Raw genomic sequence first — 22,484 nt, 5'->3', positions numbered from 1 at the left:
GTTAATTGACTTGTAGTGGTGTGTTTGAGGCGAGCACTAACCCCCTCTGGCACGTCTACGCCAGAAAACAGCACTTGCAAGTTGAGCTGCGCCGACCCGACACAATCTCGCCTCATGTTCACGTTCACGTGAGAGTGACAAAATGCTTTACGGTAATTCAAAAACAATGTATATATTATGACTTTATACGACAATTTCGAAAATTACCCACCTCCATCAAGATTTCTTGTACTGTATTTGCAAAACTACTGCGCTGGTGAGCGTTGTAGTCGTTGTAGTCAAGAGCTGTGCTTGGAGTGTTTACGACAGTGTGATTCACTGAAGGAACCTGTAGGGGGAGCTTACTGAGTTGAGTTGAGGCGAGATTGTGTCGGGTCGGCGCAGCTCAACTTGCAAGTGCTGTTTTCTGGCGTAGACGTGCCAGAGGGGGTTAGTGCACGCCTCAAACACACCACTACAAGTCAATTAACCTTCGTGAGGACTTAGAACACTATTTATGAAGGTAAAGAAAGTTACTTAGTTCTACTTTATAAGCTAGTCCTAGACTAAAATGCATGTTTGAGCTGTTTTAACTGAAAGAAACTTGCTCTGACATATCTTAAAATATGTTACTGCCATTGTTTTGTCTCAAGATGCACACCAGTAATGTTTTTTTTATTCAAGTGAACGTTTATAAAAGCTATATACTTACTGAACTAAGGTCTAGTCCTGGCTTTAGGCCCTGTCTGTGAAACTGGGCCTAAATATACAACAATAAACTGGCATGAAAGATTCAAATCATCAGAATCTAAAACAGATAAAAAAGGATAAAAGTTAAATTTAAACTAAACTTAATAAATAAATAAATGCCAAAATTATAATATCATTATCATACATTATAATATAAGGTGAAAGTAAAAGTATCATACACTGAAATAAGATTTTTTTTTTTCTTTTAAATCGCAATCATTTATTTAGTGTGAAAATTAGGAAAAATATCGAAACTCTTTGGTCATTTTTGAACGAGATGCTAACGGTCTAATCAGATTCAATGAACTATGCTAAAAGTGTACCGGAGATCAGCTGAATGGATTCGAAAACTGTAAAACTCAACTGTTTAACTCTAGGGGAGTTGGAAAATGAGCCTATTTTCAAAAAAAAGTGGAGTGTTCCATTAAATAGCTTTTTTTTTAAGAACATAAAGAAAGGTAGGAACAGAACAAAGAATCTAAGAGGATAAATAAAAAAACCCACACCAAAACACATGAAAGATCTCATCATATCTCTTCAAAAAAGTAATGCATTTTTTGTTATTAATTATTCTTAGTGATTTGATTAAATGTTCTACTTCACATAAAAAATCTATAAAAGTAGGTATTTTCTTAAGGAACCTTTGTTTGTGAAAATAGATTTTTGCCACAAGGATAAGAACGTTAACAGTAGATCCTAAAGATTTGTTTTGATTTTCTACACTGAAATAAGATGGGGATCTGGCAACATCTGCATTCTACGTTCAACACAAAACGCGTCGCGTAAATTTTACCCAACACAAAACGCGTCCATTGTAAATGACGTAAAACACAATCTCCAAGAAGTGTGCAACATAGCCTGAAGTGGTAAATACGCTGTGGATAAATAAGGTGTCCACCCACTTTAGAAGATCGCTCTTTTCATCGTATCAGTGACAGGTAAATAAACAGAAAGCGAAGAAATATGTCTATTACTCTTTGACGCACGCATAGTGAAAGTAATCGAAGCAAACATAATCCGTATACACACAGCTCAAGGCCTCTCCACGGCCATCAACACAGCATAACGAGGCAGTCTCGCCTACTTGCTGTTTGACAACAAAATACTGAGAGAACACTGAAAATGTGTGAGTTATGGCAACAACAGAAAAGCTAAGCGACATTTACAAGCATACTTTTTAATTGTAATGCTACAGTGGCCTGGTGGGTTTTTTGTGTGTAAAAACCGTATATAAAATACAACTGGGTTTTAACACCAAATTTGACGCGATTTTTTGCAGCAATGAACTGGAACAAGGGAGGCCCGAGTGCCAAACGAGGCTTTGGATTCGGGGGATTCTCTCTTGCGAGTGGGAAGAAAGAGGAGCCTCCTGTTTCCCAGAAGGCCCACTCCGCATTTGGGAGTTCAGGACCATCAGGTGGATATGGCAAGAATCAGCAGCTTTCGTCTTTTTACAAAATAGGAACAAAACGAGCCAATTTCGACGAGGAGAATGCGTAAGTACTTAAAATGTGACCACTTTTTGACATTGCACTCCAAAATGAAAAAAATTGAACAAAAAAAAAAACAAAACAAAAAAAACATCTCTCTTTATGTACCCAACCTCTTGTTCATGTTTTCATTTTTTATGTAGAACACAAAAGGAGATTTTAGTCATTTGCTCATTATGACTAATTTCTCCTTTGGAGGTGGAGTAAATGAATTGGTGTTAGGTGAACGAAAGAGGCTGTTACATTTAATGCTTGAAATGTATTTTTAGTTATTTTGAGGATGATGAAGAGGAGTCTAGCAGTGCAGATCTGCCATATATACCCGCCGAGAACTCTCCCACTAGAAAGCAGTTCCAATCTGGAGGTGGAGGTGGAGGGGGAGGAGGCTCAGACAGTGAGGATGACCCCCTTGATGCCTTTATGGCTGAGGTGGAGGTGAGAGCTGCGTTCCTTAACTGATCTCTATTAGAGCCAGCAGTGAACATTGCGGCTCTTTTGTTTAAATTTTTGTTCTTTTAATTCTTTTGACTTCTTTCAGGACCAAGCAGCAAAAGACATGAAGAAACTTGAGGAAAAGGAAAAAGAGAAAAATATGGCCAAGTAAGATTCTGCAATTATTACAGAAAAATAAATAATAATTTTAAGACCATTCATCCAGATAATATTTATAGCAGAGAGGATGGGAATAGAAAATGGGGGTTTATGGGTAGAATATGGGTTTCCATGGGTGATTGAGCGAGTCGCAGGGAAGTTTTTTTTCTCCGCTTGTTTCTTCCAGGGGTATACGGGATGACATTGAAGAAGAAGATGACCAAGTGAGTGACCCTCTTGACGTTACTTCCGCCATCGTATCTTTGCCACAGCAATGGCTGTGCCCCACCTATCTTTCTTTCTTATACTTTTTATGTATATATATATGTATGTATGTATGTTTAGATCTACATCAGTTTACGGACTGGGCCATTAAAATGTGCTTTTGGTGCTAAAGTATGTGCAGAGTAGGTCTGTAGCTTTAAATGCACTTATCAGATTTGATTTCTAAAGATTCAAAGGTTCTAAGTCATTATCTATTTTCTTTAAAGGTTTACAGGTAGAGTGATTCTTCTGTGACTGAAATTTGAGAAAATATCAGTGACCAATTAAAATGTATTTTAATGTCACTGACGCCACATCAGTGCTGTCAGATATGTGATTTTGAATTGTTGGCGAGAACTTGCTATTTAATATTTGGATGACTTCTTGATATTCCAGAGCCCGCGGCTTTTTGTCTTGATCTAAAGCATGGCTTTGCATTCTTTGCAGGAAGCATATTTCCGTTACATGGCGGAGAACCCAACAGCTGGGTTGACCCAAGAGGAAGAGGAGGAAGAAGTGGATTATGACAGCGATGGGAATCCCATTGCTCCTACTACCAAAAAGATTATCTTGCCCCTGCCCCCTATAGATCACTCAGAGGTATTGTTTTACTGCATCTTCCTACAGTAGTTGTTGCATAAATGTCCCTAAATAGAGTGCTGTTGGAATTATGTAATTTTGTAGGCTGGAAGTTTGCATCACCCTTGTTCCCTTAACCAAAAGCAATTTAAGATTTTTTTCATTAGCTTTTAGATTATTGCAGAAATAGTCTCTTTTTTGCCACTTGATAGCAACCACTGTTTTCAAGACAAGTAAAAGCTTTAAAAATCACAAGGGGTTATTGCTGATGTATTTTATGTCACAGAATAAAATCTCATTTCAGGCATTTAAAGGAACACCACGTTTTTTGAAAATAGGCTCATTTTCCCCTAGAGTTAAACAGCTGAGTTTTACCATTTTCAAACCCATTCAGCCGATCTCCGGGTCTGGCGGTACCACTTTTAGCATAGTTCATTGAATCTGATTAGACCGTTAGCATCTCGCTCAAAAATGACCAAAGAGTTTAAATATTTTTCCTATTTAAAACTTTACTCTTCTGTAGTTACATCGTGTACGAAGACCGACGGAAAATTAAAAGTTGCGATTTTCTAGGCCGATATGGCTAGGAACTATACTCTCATTCCGGCGTAATAATCAAGCAACTTTGCTGCTGTACCATGGGTGCAGCAGGCACAATGATATTATGCAGTGCCTGTGACCCCCTGCTTGCACAGGGAGCGTGCCTTGCAACCATGGAGACATTTGTGAGAGACGCTGTGTAATATTGCGCCTGCTGCACCCATGGTACGGCAGCAAAGTCAAGTTTTAAATAGGAAAAATATCGAAACTCTGGTCATTTTTGAACGAGATGCTATTGGTCTAATCAGATTCAATGAACTATGCTAAGCTATGCTAAAAGTGGTACCGACAACTGTAAAACTCAACTGTTTAACTCTAGGGGCGTTAGAAAATGAGCCTATTTTCAAAAAAAGTAGAGTGTTCCTTTAACAAAAATTAATTTAAAAAACACACTGATTTTGGAACAATCGAACTGGAATTTAAAAAAAAAAAAAGGTAACTTTTTTCCAGGTTTTCGTATTCCTTCCTGCAGTTCTCTATTAATGAGCAAGGTCGTTGTAGGTTATTAGATTTTTCATATCAAAAAGCCCCTTTATGTTCTTTAAAAGAAAAGTATGAGGTGTAAACAATGACTTTTTACCTCTCTTCTGTCTGTAGATTGACTATCCTCCCTTTGAGAAGAACTTCTATATTGAGCATGAGGAACTCAGCAGTTTGACTGGGGCTGGAGTGGTGGAACTGAGACAGAAACTCAACCTGAAGGTCAATAGCAGCGCACACAAGTACATAAACAAATGATCGTTCCCTTTTTTTCAACTAACATTAAACCATATTCCAAAATGAACAGGTTTCAGGTGCAGCCCCTCCTAAACCAGCTACCAGTTTTGCCCACTTTGGATTTGATGAACAGCTTATGCACCAGATCCGTAAATCCGAGTACACTCAACCCACACCCATCCAGTGCCAGGTGAGCTGTCAAACCAACCCACAAATGACCCTTTGTTTGTTTATGCTGTCATCAAAGTAGTCATTTTAGGTTTGTTTCTACAATAATGTGTGTGTTGTTTCACTAGGGTGTTCCCATATCTTTGAGTGGTAGAGACATGATTGGCATTGCCAAAACCGGCAGCGGAAAGACAGTAGCATTTATTTGGCCAATGCTGGTGCACATCATGGACCAGAAGGAGCTGGAGCCGGGAGAAGGACCCATTGCTGTGATTGTCTGCCCCACCAGAGAGCTGTGTCAACAGGTCAGTGAGAAAGAAAGCTCCTTCATGTTAGGGGAATGTGTACGAGATGAATGAGGAAGGAGATGAAAAATAATTACTGAGCAAAAGAATTAAATATGTTTTTCTTACTAAGAAATCTTGGTCATGAATCAAGTTTTTGTATTGAATTTTGGGATTTTGCAATGCTTATTTTGTGGTTCAGATCCATGCCGAATGCAAGCGCTTCGGGAAGGTATATGGCCTCCGCTCAGTGGCAGTGTACGGAGGCGGCAGCATGTGGGAACAAGCCAAAGCTCTACAGGAAGGGGCTGAAATTGTTGTCTGCACCCCAGTAAGAACATCTCATCTTTCGATACACAACCCAATTCAACTTGTTTCTGTTTACGAGAGGTGTTTCTTGGTTTGTCTTTTTTTCATATTAATATATTGTATGAAGATTTTATTCATATGTTTGCTCTTCTCACGTAGGGTCGTCTGATCGATCATGTGAAGAAGAAAGCTACATCTCTGCAGCGAGTGACCTACCTGGTATTTGATGAAGCTGATCGCATGTTTGATATGGGCTTTGGTATGTGTGAAATGTCTTTTTTTTTTTTTTCTCATTCATTTTTTTTAATTTTTTTATTTCCTATTAAAAGCAAAGTCAAAACAGCAGTGCATTGCAGAATTGCTGTTTGGTCAACAAAGTATTGAATTAAAGGGTTAGTTCACCTAAAATGAACACTGTCATCATGTTGTTCCAAAACTATAAGACTATTGTTTATCTTCAGAACAGAATTTTTTAAAAATTAAATCTGAGAGATTTCCATCCTTCCACTGAAAGTATATTCCACCAAAAAAAGCTTCAAAATGGAAAAAGTTAATAAACAGAACTGCACGCGTCTTGCGGAGGAACATTCTAGCCGGAGCTACTTTTCTCTGTGTATGTCTATGGCGAGTCACGCAGTTACTGTGATACTCTGCGGCAGTTCAGTCTGAAATAGTCTGAATATAAACACTTATTATAAGTGTACCATAATGATTCAGGGTAAGAGAAAAACACAGTTTGGAAAATGGATTCATGTTGTATATTCTCATATAATTTTTGTACATTTTTAACACAAAAAAAGTTGCGGACTGCAGCTTTAAGAGACATGATCACTTATATGGTCAACAGGTTTAATTTAGGCTTTTATTCACATATAAAGGGCATTTTTGTTGACTGCAAAGCTGTTCAAAATAAAACATCATGCAAGGATTAGTGTGTCACAGAAGTTATTCCTGCACTCAGCTCCTTAGCAGTTTTAGATGTTTTTTTTTGTTTGTTTTTTTGATTGTGCTGTTACAATGAGGGTGAGTAAATAATGATAGAATTTTGGCATTTGGGGGTGAACTATTCCTTTTAAGGAAAAAAAGTACAATTGTGCTGCCCTGTCTTAAATTGACTCTGCATTATACAGAATACCAAGTGAGATCCATTGCCAGCCACGTCAGACCTGATCGACAGAGTAAGTGTCTTTCATATTCATATTATTGTGCTGCCTTAAAGCATTTCTATTAGATTTCAGCTTGACTCCATCCAGTACTCACAAGCTTTTCTTGACCTCTGATCTCTCACAGCTCTCTTATTCAGTGCAACATTTCGGAAGAAAATCGAAAAGCTGGCACGAGATATTTTGATCGACCCCATCCGTGTTGTCCAGGGTGACATAGGAGAGGTGCAGCCCTTGTTTCTTATACAAGAATTTGTGCTTAGTATTTAAATAAGTCTGTTTAAACTTGTTTTCTCATCCTCCCAGGCTAATGAAGATGTCACTCAGATAGTGGAGGTGCTGCTGTCTGGGAAAGAGAAGTGGGGTTGGCTGACGCGCAGGCTGGTGGAGTTTACCTCCGCTGGCTCAGTGCTGGTCTTTGTCACTAAAAAGGCTAACTGCGAGGAGCTGGCTACAAATTTGAATCAGGAAGGTTATAGCCTGGGACTGCTCCATGGAGACATGGATCAGAGTGAGAGGAACAAAGTAATTGCTGACTTTAAGAAGAAGAATCTGCCCATATTGGTAGCTACTGATGTTGCTGGTTAGTGTTACTTATTTCTGCATCTGTTCAGGGAACTATTTCAGTTTGTGTACTTTTTCCCTTTATTATAAATATGTTTTCATTCAAATTAATTTTCTCTTTAATTTCTCAGCTCGTGGGTTGGATATTCCATCTATCCGTACAGTCGTGAACTACGACGTAGCACGAGACATTGACACACACACACATCGAATTGGTAGAACAGGTCGTGCAGGAGAGAAAGGTGTAGCTTACACCCTGCTCACCACTAAAGACACTTCATTTGCTGGTGACCTGGTTCGCAATTTAGAGGGAGCCAATCAGAGTGTTTCAAAGGACCTGATGGACCTGGCAATGCAGGTAAAACAACATCCTGTGCACAATATACATTTTTCATAGTGCATGTTTCACTGCTTTTTTCACTAACTTTGCATTTACTGTTTTTTTTTTTCCTTTACTTCTTCTTTAGAATCCCTGGTTCAGGAAATCCCGCTTTAAGGGTGGGAAAGGGAAGAAGATAAATATTGGAGGTGGAGGCCTGGGTTACAGGGAGAGACCTGGCCTTGGATCTGAATCCACTGTTAGTTTGACAATATTATGTAATTTATTTAAAAAATATTTATCACAGTTAGTGTTTATTAACCCCATGATTTTCCATAGGGCCTAGTTATTCATGTGTTTGTAATTACAAGCAGGAACCAGAGCTAATTCATTGTTAATGCATTTATTGTTACATCTTACATCAGGAGCGCAGTAGTAGTAGTGGTGGTGCTGCTCTCGGTAACTATGAGGCCTACAAACCCTCAACTGGAGCCATGGGAGACCGTATGTCTGCCCTGAAGCAAGCATTTCAGGTAAAACAAACAAAAAAAAAAAAACACTCTTTGCCCCTTTTTTCAGTATATCAAGTATCAGTATACCATTTTTTCAGTATACCATTTTTTCAGTATACCATTTTTCTTTGCCATCATGTTTTTCAGTATAGATATTGTTGGATGTATCATTCTATGGAGTTTGTTAAACATGCTCTTGCATTCCTTCAGGCTCAGTATAAAAACCACTTTGTGGCGGCATCTGGTGTTCCACCTAAACTTACCACAAAGTCCAGCAGCTCTTCTGGGTGGACCAGTGCAGGAAGTCTAAGCTCTTTGCCTTCAGGAGCACCTGAGGGGCCTGACAGACCCCACCTGCCCTACTCGCCAACGTCCTCTTCCTCATTTTCCTCCATGGCGCCGCCCCCTGCCCTCAGCTCAGGCACCAAAATGAGTGGCTTCAGTAGCGCGGGCTCCCTGAGCTCAGTTTCAGACTCTTACTCTAGCTCTTCTTCAAAAGAGGGGTCCCGTAGCGATAGGAATGCTGACGACAGGGGTCGTCATGGAGATAGTCATTATCGTCATGGTGATAGGCATAGTGGGGTAGACCGTGATCGCTACGGGGAAAGGGACCGCTACAGTGACAGAGATCGTCATGGCGATAGCCGAAACGGTGAAGGGAGCCATAGGGACAGAGAGGGACGGTCAGAACGAGATGGGGGTGAAAGGTCAGGGACTCATAAGGACAGCTTTGCAGTTCCTGATCCCCCCAAACGTAAGAAAAGCAGATGGGATAATTAAAGTGTATAAGATAAAAGCAGTCAACTGTTCTTAAATCAGAACACACAGCTGACCCAGTCTCCCCAGCGGTGTCTTTATTTGTCTATTTGTTTGTTTAAATAAATCCATCCCAGACCGACTGTTTCAGTCATTTAGAGCTGTGAATTGGCAAGATGAGTAACCAAATGCATCTTGAGCCCAAGCGTTGTGTTAAAGTAGATACTTGTTCAGTGGCAGACAAGTTGTTTCTTTCTGAAGAGACTAATAGGATGAGAAAATGTTGACTCTGACTGTGTAACATGAAAAATATTCTGATTTCAAGTAGTTGATTACTTTACTGTGTGCTGATTCACAGATATTTGTGAAATATATTTTTTCTTTAAGACTCAGCAGTGTGTTTTAAAGTGTGCTATGTCATGTTTCATCTTTTTTTTTTTAAGTTCTTAAATGTCCATTAATGAGCTTGTCTTTTGTTCATACCTGTTGATATTTTAAATTCAGTTTTAGTAGACTCTTCAGATTGTGTTTTGGTGCTGACTAGCATATAGTATAGTTCAAGAAGGAATGACGTCTACAATAAATCCACACACACAGTCTGATCAACCTAATTGTAATAGTTGTAATGGGGAGAAAAACATATCAGTGAATCTATAATAAAATGTTTGATCTTGTATTCCTTTGATTCTGAACTAAACTGCTCAATTTCAGTCCCTTGAAGATTGTTGATGTGAGTGAAGAATGTTTTTTACAATCTAAACCTGACTATAAACATACTAATCTTTATTATCTTGGATACTGTAGTGTACAATTCTGTATGTGGCTATGTTTCTGAATCAATAAAAGAGGAGGATGCAAAGGATGTTTGTCATGTCTGTCATTTTGATATTTAAAATAAGCAATTTTTTGGTTAAGCTACTAATACAACATGCCCGTATATGGTACTAAATTTTACTCTGGTTAATAAATAATCAATGACTTTCACCTGTGACATACTGATTGAGTAAATTGGCAGGTGCAAAGACAAATCATGCTTGTTGAGTGAGGTGGAGCCATGCTGATTTACATTGTATAAATGTGAATGGCAGCACCCTAATGTATCACTGAAACAAGCTTAGCAATAATGGGGTTTTGGCAGGTTGGATTTGGATTGGTGTTTGTTCTTGCACTTGGATTTTCTGAAGCACAATGGAGAGCAAGAGCAGCACATAATCCAACCAAGCTTAGGCCAAGGGCATTAGCTCAAGTTTTTCAACAGGCTGATTCTAGGAAGTCTTTGGTTCCCAATAATCCTGTATTTGCACCACAAAGGTTTCCTGCTCAGTTTCCTGTCCAGACACCAGCCATGACCGACTTTGGAAAGCCTTCTCAAGATCTCTTGGGTGTTCAGTCAAAAGAGCTGTTGCAGGGTCCAGTGGCAAAACTGACGTGGAGCTTTCCAAGTCTACCAGAGGAACCACAGCAGCCAGACATTCCCTTCGAGCTGCCGCATCCTATCCCTCCCAACAGTGTAGCGGCTCAGTGTGGAGAGAATTCAGTATATGTGGAAGTGAAGGAGGACTTCTTTGGGACGGGGCACCCACTGTTGTCTTCTGCTTTTATACTTGGAGGCTGTGCTGCAACTGGAGAGGATCCTTCTGCTCAAGTGCTCATTTTTGAGTCTGAACTGCATGGATGTGGCAGCACATCAACAGTAGGGCTCTATTTTGATGTTATCATAGGTATTTTGAACTGTCCCTGTGAGTAATGATCTTTCTTTTTAGGTGACTGAGGATGAGCTTGTCTATACATTTAACCTCATCTACACTCCACAAGAGGCTTCCTATGGTGTTCCTATTGTCAGGAGCAGTGGTGCGGTGGTTAGTATTGAGTGTCACTATCCAAGGTGGGGACTAGTTTAATTCAGGCTCACTGGATGTGCTAATCCCACCATTTATGGACATAAGATGACTGCTTGTTTAACTCCTACAGAATGCATAATGTGAGCAGCAATGCCTTGATGCCCACTTGGATCCCACACGCCTCAACTAAAGTTGCAGAGGAAGTCTTTGTCCTGTCCCTCAAGCTCATGACTGGTTGGTGTAGTCCAAACATGTTTATCATACCTGTGCTTGTGAACCTGTGCTAAGACTTTCTTTTCAGATGACTGGACTTTTGAGAGGCCTTCTAACCAGTACTTCCTGGGTGACATCATAAATCTTGAAGCATCAGTGCATGTGTACAACCATGTTCCCGTCCGTGTGTTTGTGGACAGCTGTGTGGCTACTGCGGTCCCTGATGTCACTTCTGTCCCCAGATACTCCTTCGTTGAGAATAATGGGTAAGCTGTGCTAACATGTTTCCCACCAGAAGTGTTGTAGGATGTCTAACTGTGTATTGTCCCAGGTGCCTAGTTGATGCTAAGCTCACAGGCTCCAGGTCTCACTTTATGCCCCGGACTCAAATTGACAAGCTCCGGTTTCAGCTGGATGCGTTCAGGTTCCAGCAATCAGACCGTGGACTGGTATGTATGTATGTATGTATGTATGTATGTTGTAGTTGTGCAGCTCCTTGTATGAATTGCTAGCATGGTGCACAAACAATGTCTTTGTAGGTCTACATTACTTGCATTGTGAAGGTGGCTGCAGCATCTGCTCCGACAGGACCCGAACAGAAAGCTTGTTCTTTCTCTCCTAATGGGTATGTTGCCCACTAGATCAGCGTACAGGTAAATTGGCAGTTGTAAACTTTAATTGAGGGTTTGTCTTGTCAGTTGGGTATCAGCAGATGATTCTGACCAGGTGTGTGGCTGCTGTGACTCCACTTGTGGCATCAGAAGTGCAAGTGATCAGCTGCTTACAGGTATGGACTAACACTGATAACTTGTTGTCATACACCACTTTGGTTCTCATTACTCATTTGTTCTTCAGGTCTACAATGGGAAAAGGCATCTGTTGGCCCCATCAATGTTAAGAAATATGGCTATGGCCAAAAATAACTGGAAATGCCATGTGATATTTGGTGACTTAATAAAAAAAAAAAAATGGTCTTAATAGGCTTGTGAATTCTTTACTTGCACAAACACGGCTTCAATTACACTTTTTTTTTTTTTTTTTTTTTTTTTTTTTTTTTTTTTAAATCCAGTTTGTGGCTTCACTGCTGTTCAGATGTGCCACAAGGCCTTTAGTACTGACTAGTGTGGAGATGTTTTTCTAGTCATTTAAGCTAGGCCTGTGACAACACTAAAGGGGAATTTCAATGGCTTTAACGATGTATCAAAGTTTAGATTGACTGACCAGCTATTCATGTGTTTACTATTACTCTGGTTCTAGTTTGTAATTACATCTTGCATCAGGAGCACAGTGGTGGTGCTGCTCTTGGTAACTATGAGCCAGGGGAGACTATGCGTTCCATTCAGAAGGGCTCATCCCTAATCCCTTCAGAGTGAGCTACAAAAAAGAGATGTGGGTTTGTGGGGGTGTGTTTTTTTTTTTTTTTTTTTTTTTTTTTTGGAACTCACTTCTGCACCTTAAAACAATCAAGGGGGTGTCTGTCGCACATTTTATATGCTGGTTGACCCCCCCCCCCCCAAAAAAAAAACATGCTCTGAATGAGTTGATTTGTGCAGGCAGTGTCTTTTTAATGTTAGTCTACTTATTTTTGGTTTATCACACCATATGTATTTGAATGAAAAGGTAGCTGTGAAGAACTGTTTTGACCATAATGTAACTTGTATAAATATTATAGTAATATAGAAAAATATAATACATTCTTAGGTAAAATTAAACTCTAAGCCTCCTTTACCCATTCTGTGACACCAAACAACTTCCCTGTGCAAAGGATCATGGGGGCCTGAAGTGTCCATCAGTTGTACCCTTCTAAATCCTTCATTCACAAGGGCCCTTTGAAGTGGCCAGTTTTGAGCACTTCGGTTTGGAACTAATCTTCAATATGGTGGCCATGATTGTTTTCACTCTGATATGCCCTTTGGAGTGTGATGTATCCCATTTGTAACATACTGCATGTGTTTGCCTTGGAGCAAGTGTTTCAGGCTAAAAACACCCTCAAGTTATTCAGTATAGAAATAGTTGGGGGTATCAATCTATAGAGTTTGTTAAACATGCTCTTGCATTCCTTCAGGCTCAGTATAAAAAGTGCAGTGCAGGAAGTCTAAAGCCCAGAACATACCAAGCCAACAGCTGGCTGTCGGGCAGTTTTTGTTGGTCGGCTGACTAAGTTTTCTCTGTGTGTTCCGCATCGTCGGCTGAAGTTGGTCCTCGTCTGCTTTTTTTTTTGGACGATTCGACATGTTGAATCACCGTCTGAGCTCATCGGTCAGTCGGGCCATCTGATCATTCTGATTAGATGATCAGCTACTGCCACCTGCTGATAAGGAAAGACATTTCTTTTTTACGCAGGTGCAGAGCGGACGTGCTACTTGGTTGTCAGGTGTCGAGTGTCGGTTTGGTGTGTCGACAACTTTGTACCCAGACGTTACTGACGTGAGCCAACCCTGCAGTCATTTATAAAAGCTACTTAAATACCCTAATTAAACTAAGGCATAGTCCTGGTTTAGTCTAATCCTTGTCTGTGAAATTGGGCCATACTCTAGCTCTTCTTCAAAAGAGGGATCCCGTAGCGATAGGAATGCTGACAACAGGGGTTGTCATGAAGATAGTCATTATTATCATGGTGATAGGCATAGTGGGGTAGACTGTGATCACTACGGGAAAGGGACCGCTATAGTGACAGAGATCGTCATGGCGATAGCCGAAACGGTGAAGGGAGCCATAGGGACAGAGAGGGATGGTCAGAACAAGATGGGGGTGAAAGGTCAGGGACAGCTCATAAGGACAGCTTTGCAGTTCCTGATCCCCCCTAACCTAAGAAAAGCAGATGGGACAATTAAAGTGAATAAGATAAAAGCCGTCAACTGTTCTTAAATCAGAACACACAGCTGACCAGTCTCCCCAGCGGTATCTTTATTTGTCTATTTGTTTGTTGGTTTGTATAAATAAATCCATCCCAGACCGACTGTTTCAGTCATTTAGAGCTGTGAATTGGCAAGATGAGTAACCAAATGCATCTTGAGCCCAAGTGTTCTGTTAAAGTAGATACTTGCTCAGTGGCAGACAAGTTGTTTCTTTCTGAAGAGACTAATAGGATGAGAAAATGTTGACTCTGACTGTGTAACATGAAAAATATTCTGATTTCAAGTTGAAAAATAATCTGATTTCAAGTATTTCAATACTTTACTGTGTGCTGATTCACAGATATTTGTGAATTATATACTTTCTTTAAGACTCTGCACACTTTAAAACACAGCTATGTCATGTTTCAAACATCTTTTTAAAAGTTCTTATATGTGCATAAATAAGCTTGTCTTTTGTTCATACCTGTTAAAATTTTAAATTAAATTTTTCATAGACAATTCAGATTATTGTCTTTTGGTGCTGACTAGCATATAGTAAAGACTTAAAGGTTGTTTGTCATGTCTGTCATTTAGATATTCAAAATAAGCAATCATTTGGTTAAGCTACTAATACAACATGCCTGTATATGGTACTTCATTTTACTCTGATTAATAAAGAATCAATGATTTTCACCTGTGACATACTGATAAATTGTAAATTGGCAGGTGCAAAGACAAATCATGCTTGCTGAGTGAGGTGGAGCCATGCTGATTTACATCTGTATAAATGTGAATGGCAGCACCCTAATGTATCATTGAAACAAGCTTAGCAATAATGGGGTTTTGGCAGGTTGGATTTGGATTGGTGTTTGTTCTTGCACTTGGATTTTCTGAAGCACAATGGAGAGCAAGAGCAGCACATAATCGGAGTCCAACCAAGCTTAGGCCAAGGGCATTAGCTCAAGTTTTTCAACAGGCTGATTCTAGGAAGTCTTTGGTTCCCAATAATCCTGTATTTGCACCACAAAGGTTTCCTGCTCAGTTTCCTGTCCAGACACCAGCCATGACCGACTTTGGAAAGCCTTCTCAAGATCTTTTGGGTGTTCAGTCAAAAGAGCTGTTGCAGGGTCCAGTGGCAAAACTGACGTGGAGCTTTCCAAGTCTACCAGAGGAACCACAGCAGCCAGACATTCCCTTCGAGCTGCCGCATCCTATCCCTCCCAACAGTGTAGCGGCTCAGTGTGGAGAGAATTCAGTATATGTGGAAGTGAAGGAGGACTTCTTTGGGACGGGGCACCCACTGTTGTCTTCTGCTTTTACACTGGGAGGCTGTGCTGCAACTGGAGAGGATCCTTCTGCTCAAGTGCTCATTTTTGAGTCTGAACTGCATGGATGTGGCAGCATATCAACAGTAGGGCTCTATTTTGATGTTATCATAGGTATTTTGAACTGTCCCTGTGAGTGATGTTTGTTCTTTTTAGGTGACTGAGGATGAGCTTGTCTATACGTTTAACCTAATCTACACTCCACAAGAGGCTTCCTATGGTGTTCCTATTGTCAGGAGCAGTGGTGCGGTGGTTGGTATTGAGTGTCACTATCCAAGGTGAGGACTAGTTTAATTCAGGCTCACTGGATGTGCTAATCCCACCATTTATGGACATAAGATGACTGCTTGTTTAACTCCTACAGAATGCATAATGTGAGCAGCAATGCCTTGATGCCCACTTGGATCCCACACGCCTCCACTAAAGTTGCAGAGGAAGTCTTTGTCCTGTCCCTCAAGTTCATGACTGGTTGGCGTAGTCCAAACACGTTTGTATCATGCCTGTGCTTGTGAACCTGTTAAGACTCTTTCTTTGCAGATGACTGGACTTTTGAGAGGCCTTCTAACCAGTACTTCCTGGGCGACATCATAAATCTTGAAGCATCAGTGCGTGTGTACAACCATGTTCCCGTCCGTGTGTTTGTGGACAGCTGTGTGGCTACTGCGGCCCCTGATGTCACTTCTGTCCCCAGATACTCCTTCATTGAGAATAATGGGTAAGCTGTGCAACATGTTTCCCACCAGAAGTGTTGTAGGATGTCTAACTGTGTATTGTCCCAGGTGCCTAGTTGATGCTAAGCTCACAGGCTCCAGGTCTCACTTTATGCCCCGGACTCAAATTGACAAGCTCTGGTTTCAGCTGGATGCGTTCAGGTTCCAGCAATCAGACAGTGGACTGGTATGTATGTATGTTGTAGTTGTGCAGCTCCTTGTATGAATTGCTAGCATGGTGCACAAACAATTTGTCTTTGTAGGTCTACATTACTTGCATTGTGAAGGTGGCTGCAGCATCTGCTCCGACAGCACCCGAACAGAAAGCTTGTTCATTCTCTCCTAATGGGTATGTTGCCCACTAGATCAGTGTACAGGTAAATTGGCAGTTGTAAATTTTAATTGAGGGTTTGTCTTGTCAGTTGGGTGTCAGCAGATGATTCTGACCAGGTGTGTGGCTGCTGTGACTCCACTTGTGGCATCAGAAGTGCAAGTGATCAGCTGCTTACAGGTATGGACTAACACTGATAACTTGTTGTCATACACCACTTTGGTTCTCACTACTCATTTGTTCCTCAGGTCTACAATGGGAAAAGGCATCTGTTGGCCCCATCAATGTTAAGGAATATGGCTATGGCCAAAAATAACTGGAAGTGCCATGTGACTTTTGGTGACTTAATAAAAAAAAGTGGTCTTAATAGGCTTGTGACTTGTCTTTACTTGCACAAACACTTTGCTTAATTTCTGTCCAGTTTATGTGGCTTCACTGCTGTTCAGATATGTACCACAAGCCCTTTACTACTGGCTAGTGTGGACAAGTTTTGCTTGGCCTGTGACAACACTAAACAGCATTTCAATGGCTGTCATATGCTTACTGGAGTTTTTTTTTTTTTTTTTTTTTTTTTTCCCTCCTCTCTCTCCCCTCCTCCTGTCATCTGGGGGTTTTTGGAGCCTTAACATACTCAAACTCTTGGAAACTGGCGCACATGTTGGAGTTTGTGGCCATTAGGAGGCCGAAAAGGATGACCTGGGTGTGGCAGGGGGGGCTATATATCAAACACGCTTGCATGTATTTGAAAACTTGGTACACAGACCTCACTGGGCCTAACAACTTTCATGCTCTAAGTTATACACCAGCTCAGCAGGAAGTCTGCTATTATGGATTGCCTGAAAAACACATGCTGTAGAATTTGATATGCTCCTTGGCAACAGATTTATGGCGAGAAGGGAAACGAAGTGTTATAACCTGCTTTTTTTTTTTTATGAAACTTAAGCTGTGTTTATTGGAGGCCAATCACATGGCTGTGACTCCTGTCATCTCTGTCGGTGTCCCTCTCTGTACTTGTTTTGACTATACTTGTGAGGACCAAATGTCCTCACTTATTTTGTGGAATACTTTCACAACACTAGTGAGGTCATTGGCTGGTCCTCACTACTGTAAAAGGCTTATAAATCAGCCAAAATGTTTTCATCTAGTGCTGGTTATGTTTCTGTGATGGGTAGGTTTAGGAGTAGGGGTTGGGTTAGATGATGGAAAATATCATTGACCTGATATAAAATCAATGGAAGTCTATGCAATTTCCTCACTAAGATAGCAATACAAACCTGTGTTTACCCATTTTTTTTGATGAACTTATAGAAATATTGAACTGCAAATAACTTCACACTCATTTGAAATTGAACCATGACATATCACTATTTAGACAGGACTACTTTTCAAATGTCAGTTGAGTTACAATATTATTACCAACATCTTTGATTTTATGTTCTGATTCATTTAAAACTTAAATCTTTTTTTGTTTTTACAGAGGAGAGTCAAGTCAAATTTATTTATATAGCGCTTTTTACAATTGGTAATTGTTTCAAAGCAGCTTTACATATTAGAAGCACAGAAAAAGAGAAGTGGTTAAAAATAAGCTGTACAAGCAAGCATGGTAATATGTAACATATACAAGATGGTGCTACATTAAGCCAATGTCGGCTGACTCCCAGGGGTGGAAAAAAACCCCTAGGAGAAAAACCCAGCGTGCTAACACTGGGAAAAAAAGTCCTAGGAGGGAAAAAACCCCTTGGAAGATATATATAATATATGTAAATGGATATGGAGATCAAAATCTGAATTATACATTTTTATTATGTGAGAGTGTGTTTTTTAGACATGGGAATTATAGATAGTTGTATGCTGTGTTTGCAAACATCATGTACAATGCATGTCTTTAAATTAATTATTTATTGATATAATTAAAATTGATTAAAAATCAATATTTAAGTAAATTTCACTTGATTTTATAAATGTGGCTGTTTAAAATATACTTGCATAAGTGAAACATTTTGACATGTACCTTACTATTACCTGAGACTGATATTAAAATTGTCTTTGTAGGTTCTGTGATTTGGCTCTATTTATTAATTTTATTTTATTTATTTTTTTCGTTGTATACCACACATATTGAAATTAAAAGAAAGCATACTTTTGGAGCATAAGACTGGTGCACAAATAATAGTTCAGGGTGGTTAAAAAACACATCAAGAGAAGTGTTAGAATAATACAACATCAGCAATCACAGACATTCGCATTAGACTGGATTAGATTTCTCAGAGCACAGTGGATTTTGAGCAAATGACAGTATATAATTTGCTCTGGAATTTTTATAGAGGTTGTCTGAGAAAAACATAGACATGGCAGATTAGGATGATATTCTGCACTTATTTGGAATTGACCTATGACATTCTATGACATGAAATTTATCTAAATTTAAATAATATCATGGATGTGGCTGTTGTGGTTTGTGATCATATGGGCATCAGCTGCTGCAGTAAATGTGGTATTCAAATAACTTTGACATAGTCTTTTAATGTTTACCCATTTTAAATGCCTATTGCCCACTGTGCACAGTTGCCCTGAAGCCACCGGGTTAGCGGTGCCACCGGGCTTGGGCCCGCCATCACTGCTTGCAGCTATATTTAATTATTTATTTATTTTTAAATGATGTGTCAAAGTTTATTAGTTTTTTTTTTAAAGTTTAGGTTTTGATAGGACTGCTGACCAGTTCTTGTGTTTACAATTACAAACTGGAACCAGAGTAATACATTTATTACATCTTACATCAAGAGCACAGTGGTGGTGCTGCTCTTGGTAACTATGAGCCTGGGGAGACCATGCATTCCATTCAGAAGGGCTCATCCCTATTCCCTAATCCCTTCAGAGGGTAAATCCTTCAGAGTGAGCTACAGAGGGATGTAGGTTTTTTTTTTTTGGAACACACTTCTGCACACTTCTTCTTAGGGAAACAATCAAGGGGGTGTCTCTGTCACACATTTTGTACGCTGGTTGTACCACCCCCCCCCCCCCCCCCAAATAAAACATGCTCTGAATGATAAGTTGATTGTGCAGGCTGCGCCTTTTTTAATGCTAGTTTACTTATTTTTTGTTTATCACACCATATTGTTTTATTTGAAACATTTGAATGAAAAAATAGCTGTAAAGGACTATGTCATTTTGACCATAATATACCAAATGTAACTAATATAGAAACATATAATACAATTATAGGTAAAATTGAACTCTGAGCCTCCTTTACCCATTCTGTGATGCCAAACAACTTCCCTGTGCGAAGGATCATGGGTGCCCAAAGTGTCCATCAGTTGTACCCTTAGAAATCCTTTGTTCCGAAGGGCCCTTTGAAGTGGCCGGTTTTGAGCACTTCAGTTTGGAACGACCCTTCAATATGGTGGCCATGATTGTTTTTACTCTGAAGTGTCCTTCGAGTGTGATATATTGTAGTATGAGGTTCTATACGGTAACATATTGCATTAACCAGGTGTGGAACTGATTTCACGAGTTCACATTTACATATAATTAAGTACAGTAAGGGTTATGCATATTTGGCGTGCTGTCCGGGGGGAGGGCTCCGAGCTCGGAAATTTTCGCCCGAACCCAGAGTACTCCCCCCCCCTTCGTTGAGATAGAAGTAGATAGAACTGAAGTGAGGAGAAGGGGTGGAGGAGGGATGCTGATGAACTGTCAGACGAACAGAGGTAAGTCTGCTGTATTTATACCTCTTGTCCTGATTGCATTGATTAACTGAATGCTCTCCACCTGAGCTAGTTAGGTTAATTATCTGCACCTGTTCCTCCCGAACCTTGTTTAATAAAACATCATTTCACGAGTTCACATTTACATATAATTAAGTACAGTAAGGGTTATGCATATTTGGCGTGCTGTCCGGGGGGAGGGCTCCGAGCTCGGAAATTTTGGCCCGAACCCAGAGTACTCCCCCAGATGCAAAAGAGCAAAGGACAGCCGCTAGACCAAATAGCCCCCCCAAAGCCTTAAGATTGGCGAGCTGGCGTTTCGAGAAGCCTGGTTGTTGAACCAAGAGGGCCCATGTTGTCTCTGATGGGGGCAGCTGCAGCGCCGGGCCTTGATGGACGTTGTTAACTGATGGACGGAGGGAGGAGTGGTGAGGTTCAACAACCGGCCTAAATGGCCTATAGAGCCTCCAACGGGAGCGGCTTGTGGAATCGGGTGAACAGGCCCTGTTGGCCGCCTGCGGATGAAATAGTTTCGAATGCACGGCAATACTCAACTGGGAGGGTTAACGTTGCATCCGCTGGGAGATCAATACTCGCTGGATGGATAAAGAAAAGCATATTTTCACCTGGGAGGGTTAACGTTACATCCGCTGGGAGATCAATACTCGCTGGATGGATAAAGAAAAGCATATTTTCACCGGGGAGGGTTAACGTTACATCAGCTGGGAGATCAATACTCGCTGGATGGATAAAGAAAAGCATATTTTCACCTGGGAGGGTTAGCGTTACATCCGCTGGGAGATCAATACTCGCTGGATGGAGAAAGAAAAGCATATTTTCACCTGGGAGGGTTAACGTTGCATCCGCTGGGAGATCAATACTCGCTGGATGGAGAAAGAAAAGCATATTTTCACCTGGGAGGGTTAACGTTGCATCCGCTGGGAGATCAATACTCGCTGGATGGAGAAAGAAAAGCATATTTTCACCTGGGAGGGTTAACGTTGCATCCGCTGGGAGATCAATACTCGCTGGATGGAGAAAGAAAAGCATATTTTCACCTGGGAGGGTTAACGTTGCATCCGCTGGGAGATCAATACTCGCTGGATGGAGAAAGGTTTTTTTTTTTTTTTTTTTTTTTTAACCAATGAGGGTTTGATGGGCTTTTTTGATGTGGAACTGGTTGGTTCTGATGTAACTTTGGAAGGCGTCCGATGACCATCTTCCAAGAGCTTGGATCTGCTGCTGGGAGAGGCCTTTTTGGGCTGCCGAGGTTGCTGCCCCAATGCGGAAAGAGTGGCTGGAGTAGTTTTTTGCTGGGATGCCTGACTGTTGAAGAACGGATTTGAGGTGCTTTTGGAACCAAAAGCGAGAGACAGGTTTGTTGGAGTCGTCTATGAAAAGGAGTTCGTAGGGGGATTTAGCCTGAGAGCTTCTTAGTTGGAGGTACGCGAAAATGGACTGGAATGGTTGGATTGGTGAGGAAATGTTGAAAATATAGATGAAGTGTCCTTTTTTTAGCTTGATCTGTCTTGCTTTGTTTAATTAAATATGAGATTGTATCGTTATCGAGAACAGACAAGTCTGCAATGGTGGGGTGGATTTTTGGATCGAATTTGGAAGTGATTGTGAGTTCCGAGCATCTTAGAAAACCAAAGAAGGCCAGAATAAACATAGCGTCAAGTGTGCGGGCGGTATTGAGAGGCTGGTAGCCTGAGCGGAGGGTATTGATGCATTTTGTGAGAATGTCTAGTGTTATGGGTTGTCTGGGGTCGGGACGGGTGGGCTGGGAACGTTGAATCCCTTTGATTAGGAGAGAGGTTTGTGAATTATTAATCTCAGTGGAGGGAGTGCCAAACATCAATTTGTGAAAAAATTGGATGCCGCTCAAGTAGCCTTTGATAGACCCGACTTGGAACCCTTTGACAATGTTGAGATATGAGATGAAAGAGGTGATTGAGAGGAGAGAGAAATCGGGAAACGGCGTGTTATATGACAAATGGAATGCTTTAAAACATCTCCAAGCTGTCACATAGGATTGCAGTGTCCTCGGGGAGACTGCTTGGAGGATTGTGTCGAGCGACGCGTCAAGGAGGGGTTTTAACGGGTGGGTTACGGGAATATGAGTTCTGAAAAGTGAGGTACTGGAGTTGGAAATTGGTCTGCCTCTGGAGCCAGCATCCTGAATTTCTGAAACAGAAAGCGAGACAGAGAGTCAGCAATTTTGTTTTCTGACCCGGGCACATGTTTAGCGATTATGATAAATTGGTCACATGCTGAGATCCAGATTAGACGTCTTAAAAAAGGCATCAAAGCGAGTGAATTGGAACGGCCTTTATTAATGCACTGGACTGTTGCTTCGTTGTCACAATGCACTAAAATACTGTTAGCCGTCCATTCTTTCCCCCACAGGAAGGCTGCTACTACGAGAGGATAGAGCTCAAATAGCGCTGAGGACTGTGGTATGTCCTGAAATTGAGG

General features: G+C 40.7%; 2 protein-coding genes and 1 pseudogene across 4 annotated transcripts; 2 read left to right on the top strand and 1 right to left on the bottom strand.

Moving 5' to 3' along the window:
* The first annotated feature begins 1,511 nt into the window (after positions 1–1,511).
* ddx42 (DEAD (Asp-Glu-Ala-Asp) box helicase 42) lies at positions 1,512–9,904 on the top strand. Of its 2 annotated transcripts, XM_048204853.1 has the most exons (19): positions 1,512–1,667; positions 1,761–1,855; positions 2,009–2,225; positions 2,489–2,654; positions 2,758–2,819; positions 2,998–3,034; positions 3,522–3,674; positions 4,851–4,955; positions 5,041–5,160; positions 5,267–5,443; positions 5,625–5,753; positions 5,891–5,990; positions 6,862–6,909; positions 7,022–7,119; positions 7,201–7,477; positions 7,590–7,816; positions 7,926–8,036; positions 8,203–8,310; positions 8,500–9,904. In XM_048204853.1, the coding sequence occupies exons 2-19, from the start codon at positions 1,852–1,854 to the stop codon at positions 9,067–9,069; spliced, it is 2,709 nt and encodes a 902-aa protein (XP_048060810.1). In that variant the 5' UTR covers positions 1,512–1,667; positions 1,761–1,851; the 3' UTR covers positions 9,070–9,904. The 2 variants fall into 2 exon arrangements, with proteins under 2 accessions (XP_048060810.1, XP_048060819.1); XM_048204862.1 differs by lacking the exon at positions 1,761–1,855 and having other exon boundaries at positions 1,519–1,667.
* Positions 9,905–10,130: 226 nt separating this feature from the next.
* LOC125276968 (zona pellucida sperm-binding protein 3-like) lies at positions 10,131–16,668 on the top strand. 2 transcript variants are annotated; one of them, XM_048205070.1, is made up of 9 exons: positions 10,131–10,253; positions 14,857–15,347; positions 15,418–15,539; positions 15,626–15,729; positions 15,799–15,976; positions 16,041–16,158; positions 16,235–16,320; positions 16,394–16,482; positions 16,551–16,668. In XM_048205070.1, exons 1-9 carry the CDS (start codon positions 10,169–10,171, stop codon positions 16,616–16,618), a joined length of 1,341 nt encoding a protein of 446 aa, XP_048061027.1. In that variant the 5' UTR covers positions 10,131–10,168; the 3' UTR covers positions 16,619–16,668. The 2 variants fall into 2 exon arrangements, with proteins under 2 accessions (XP_048061027.1, XP_048061037.1); XM_048205080.1 differs by lacking the exons at positions 14,857–15,347; positions 15,418–15,539; positions 15,626–15,729; ... (3 more) ...; positions 16,394–16,482; positions 16,551–16,668 and adding exons at positions 10,809–10,930; positions 11,017–11,120; positions 11,188–11,365; ... (2 more) ...; positions 11,798–11,886; positions 11,955–12,077 and having other exon boundaries at positions 10,132–10,738.
* Positions 16,669–20,147: 3,479 nt separating this feature from the next.
* Positions 20,148–22,218, bottom strand: LOC125270851 (annotated as a pseudogene).
* Positions 22,219–22,484: the final 266 nt, after the last annotated feature.

This window comes from Megalobrama amblycephala, linkage group LG1 (genome assembly GCF_018812025.1).
Source record: "Megalobrama amblycephala isolate DHTTF-2021 linkage group LG1, ASM1881202v1, whole genome shotgun sequence".
Taxonomy (NCBI): Eukaryota; Metazoa; Chordata; class Actinopteri; order Cypriniformes; family Xenocyprididae; genus Megalobrama; species Megalobrama amblycephala.
The sequence above is the reverse complement of the archived record's forward strand: the minus strand, read 5'-3'. Positions and strand labels throughout refer to the sequence as shown.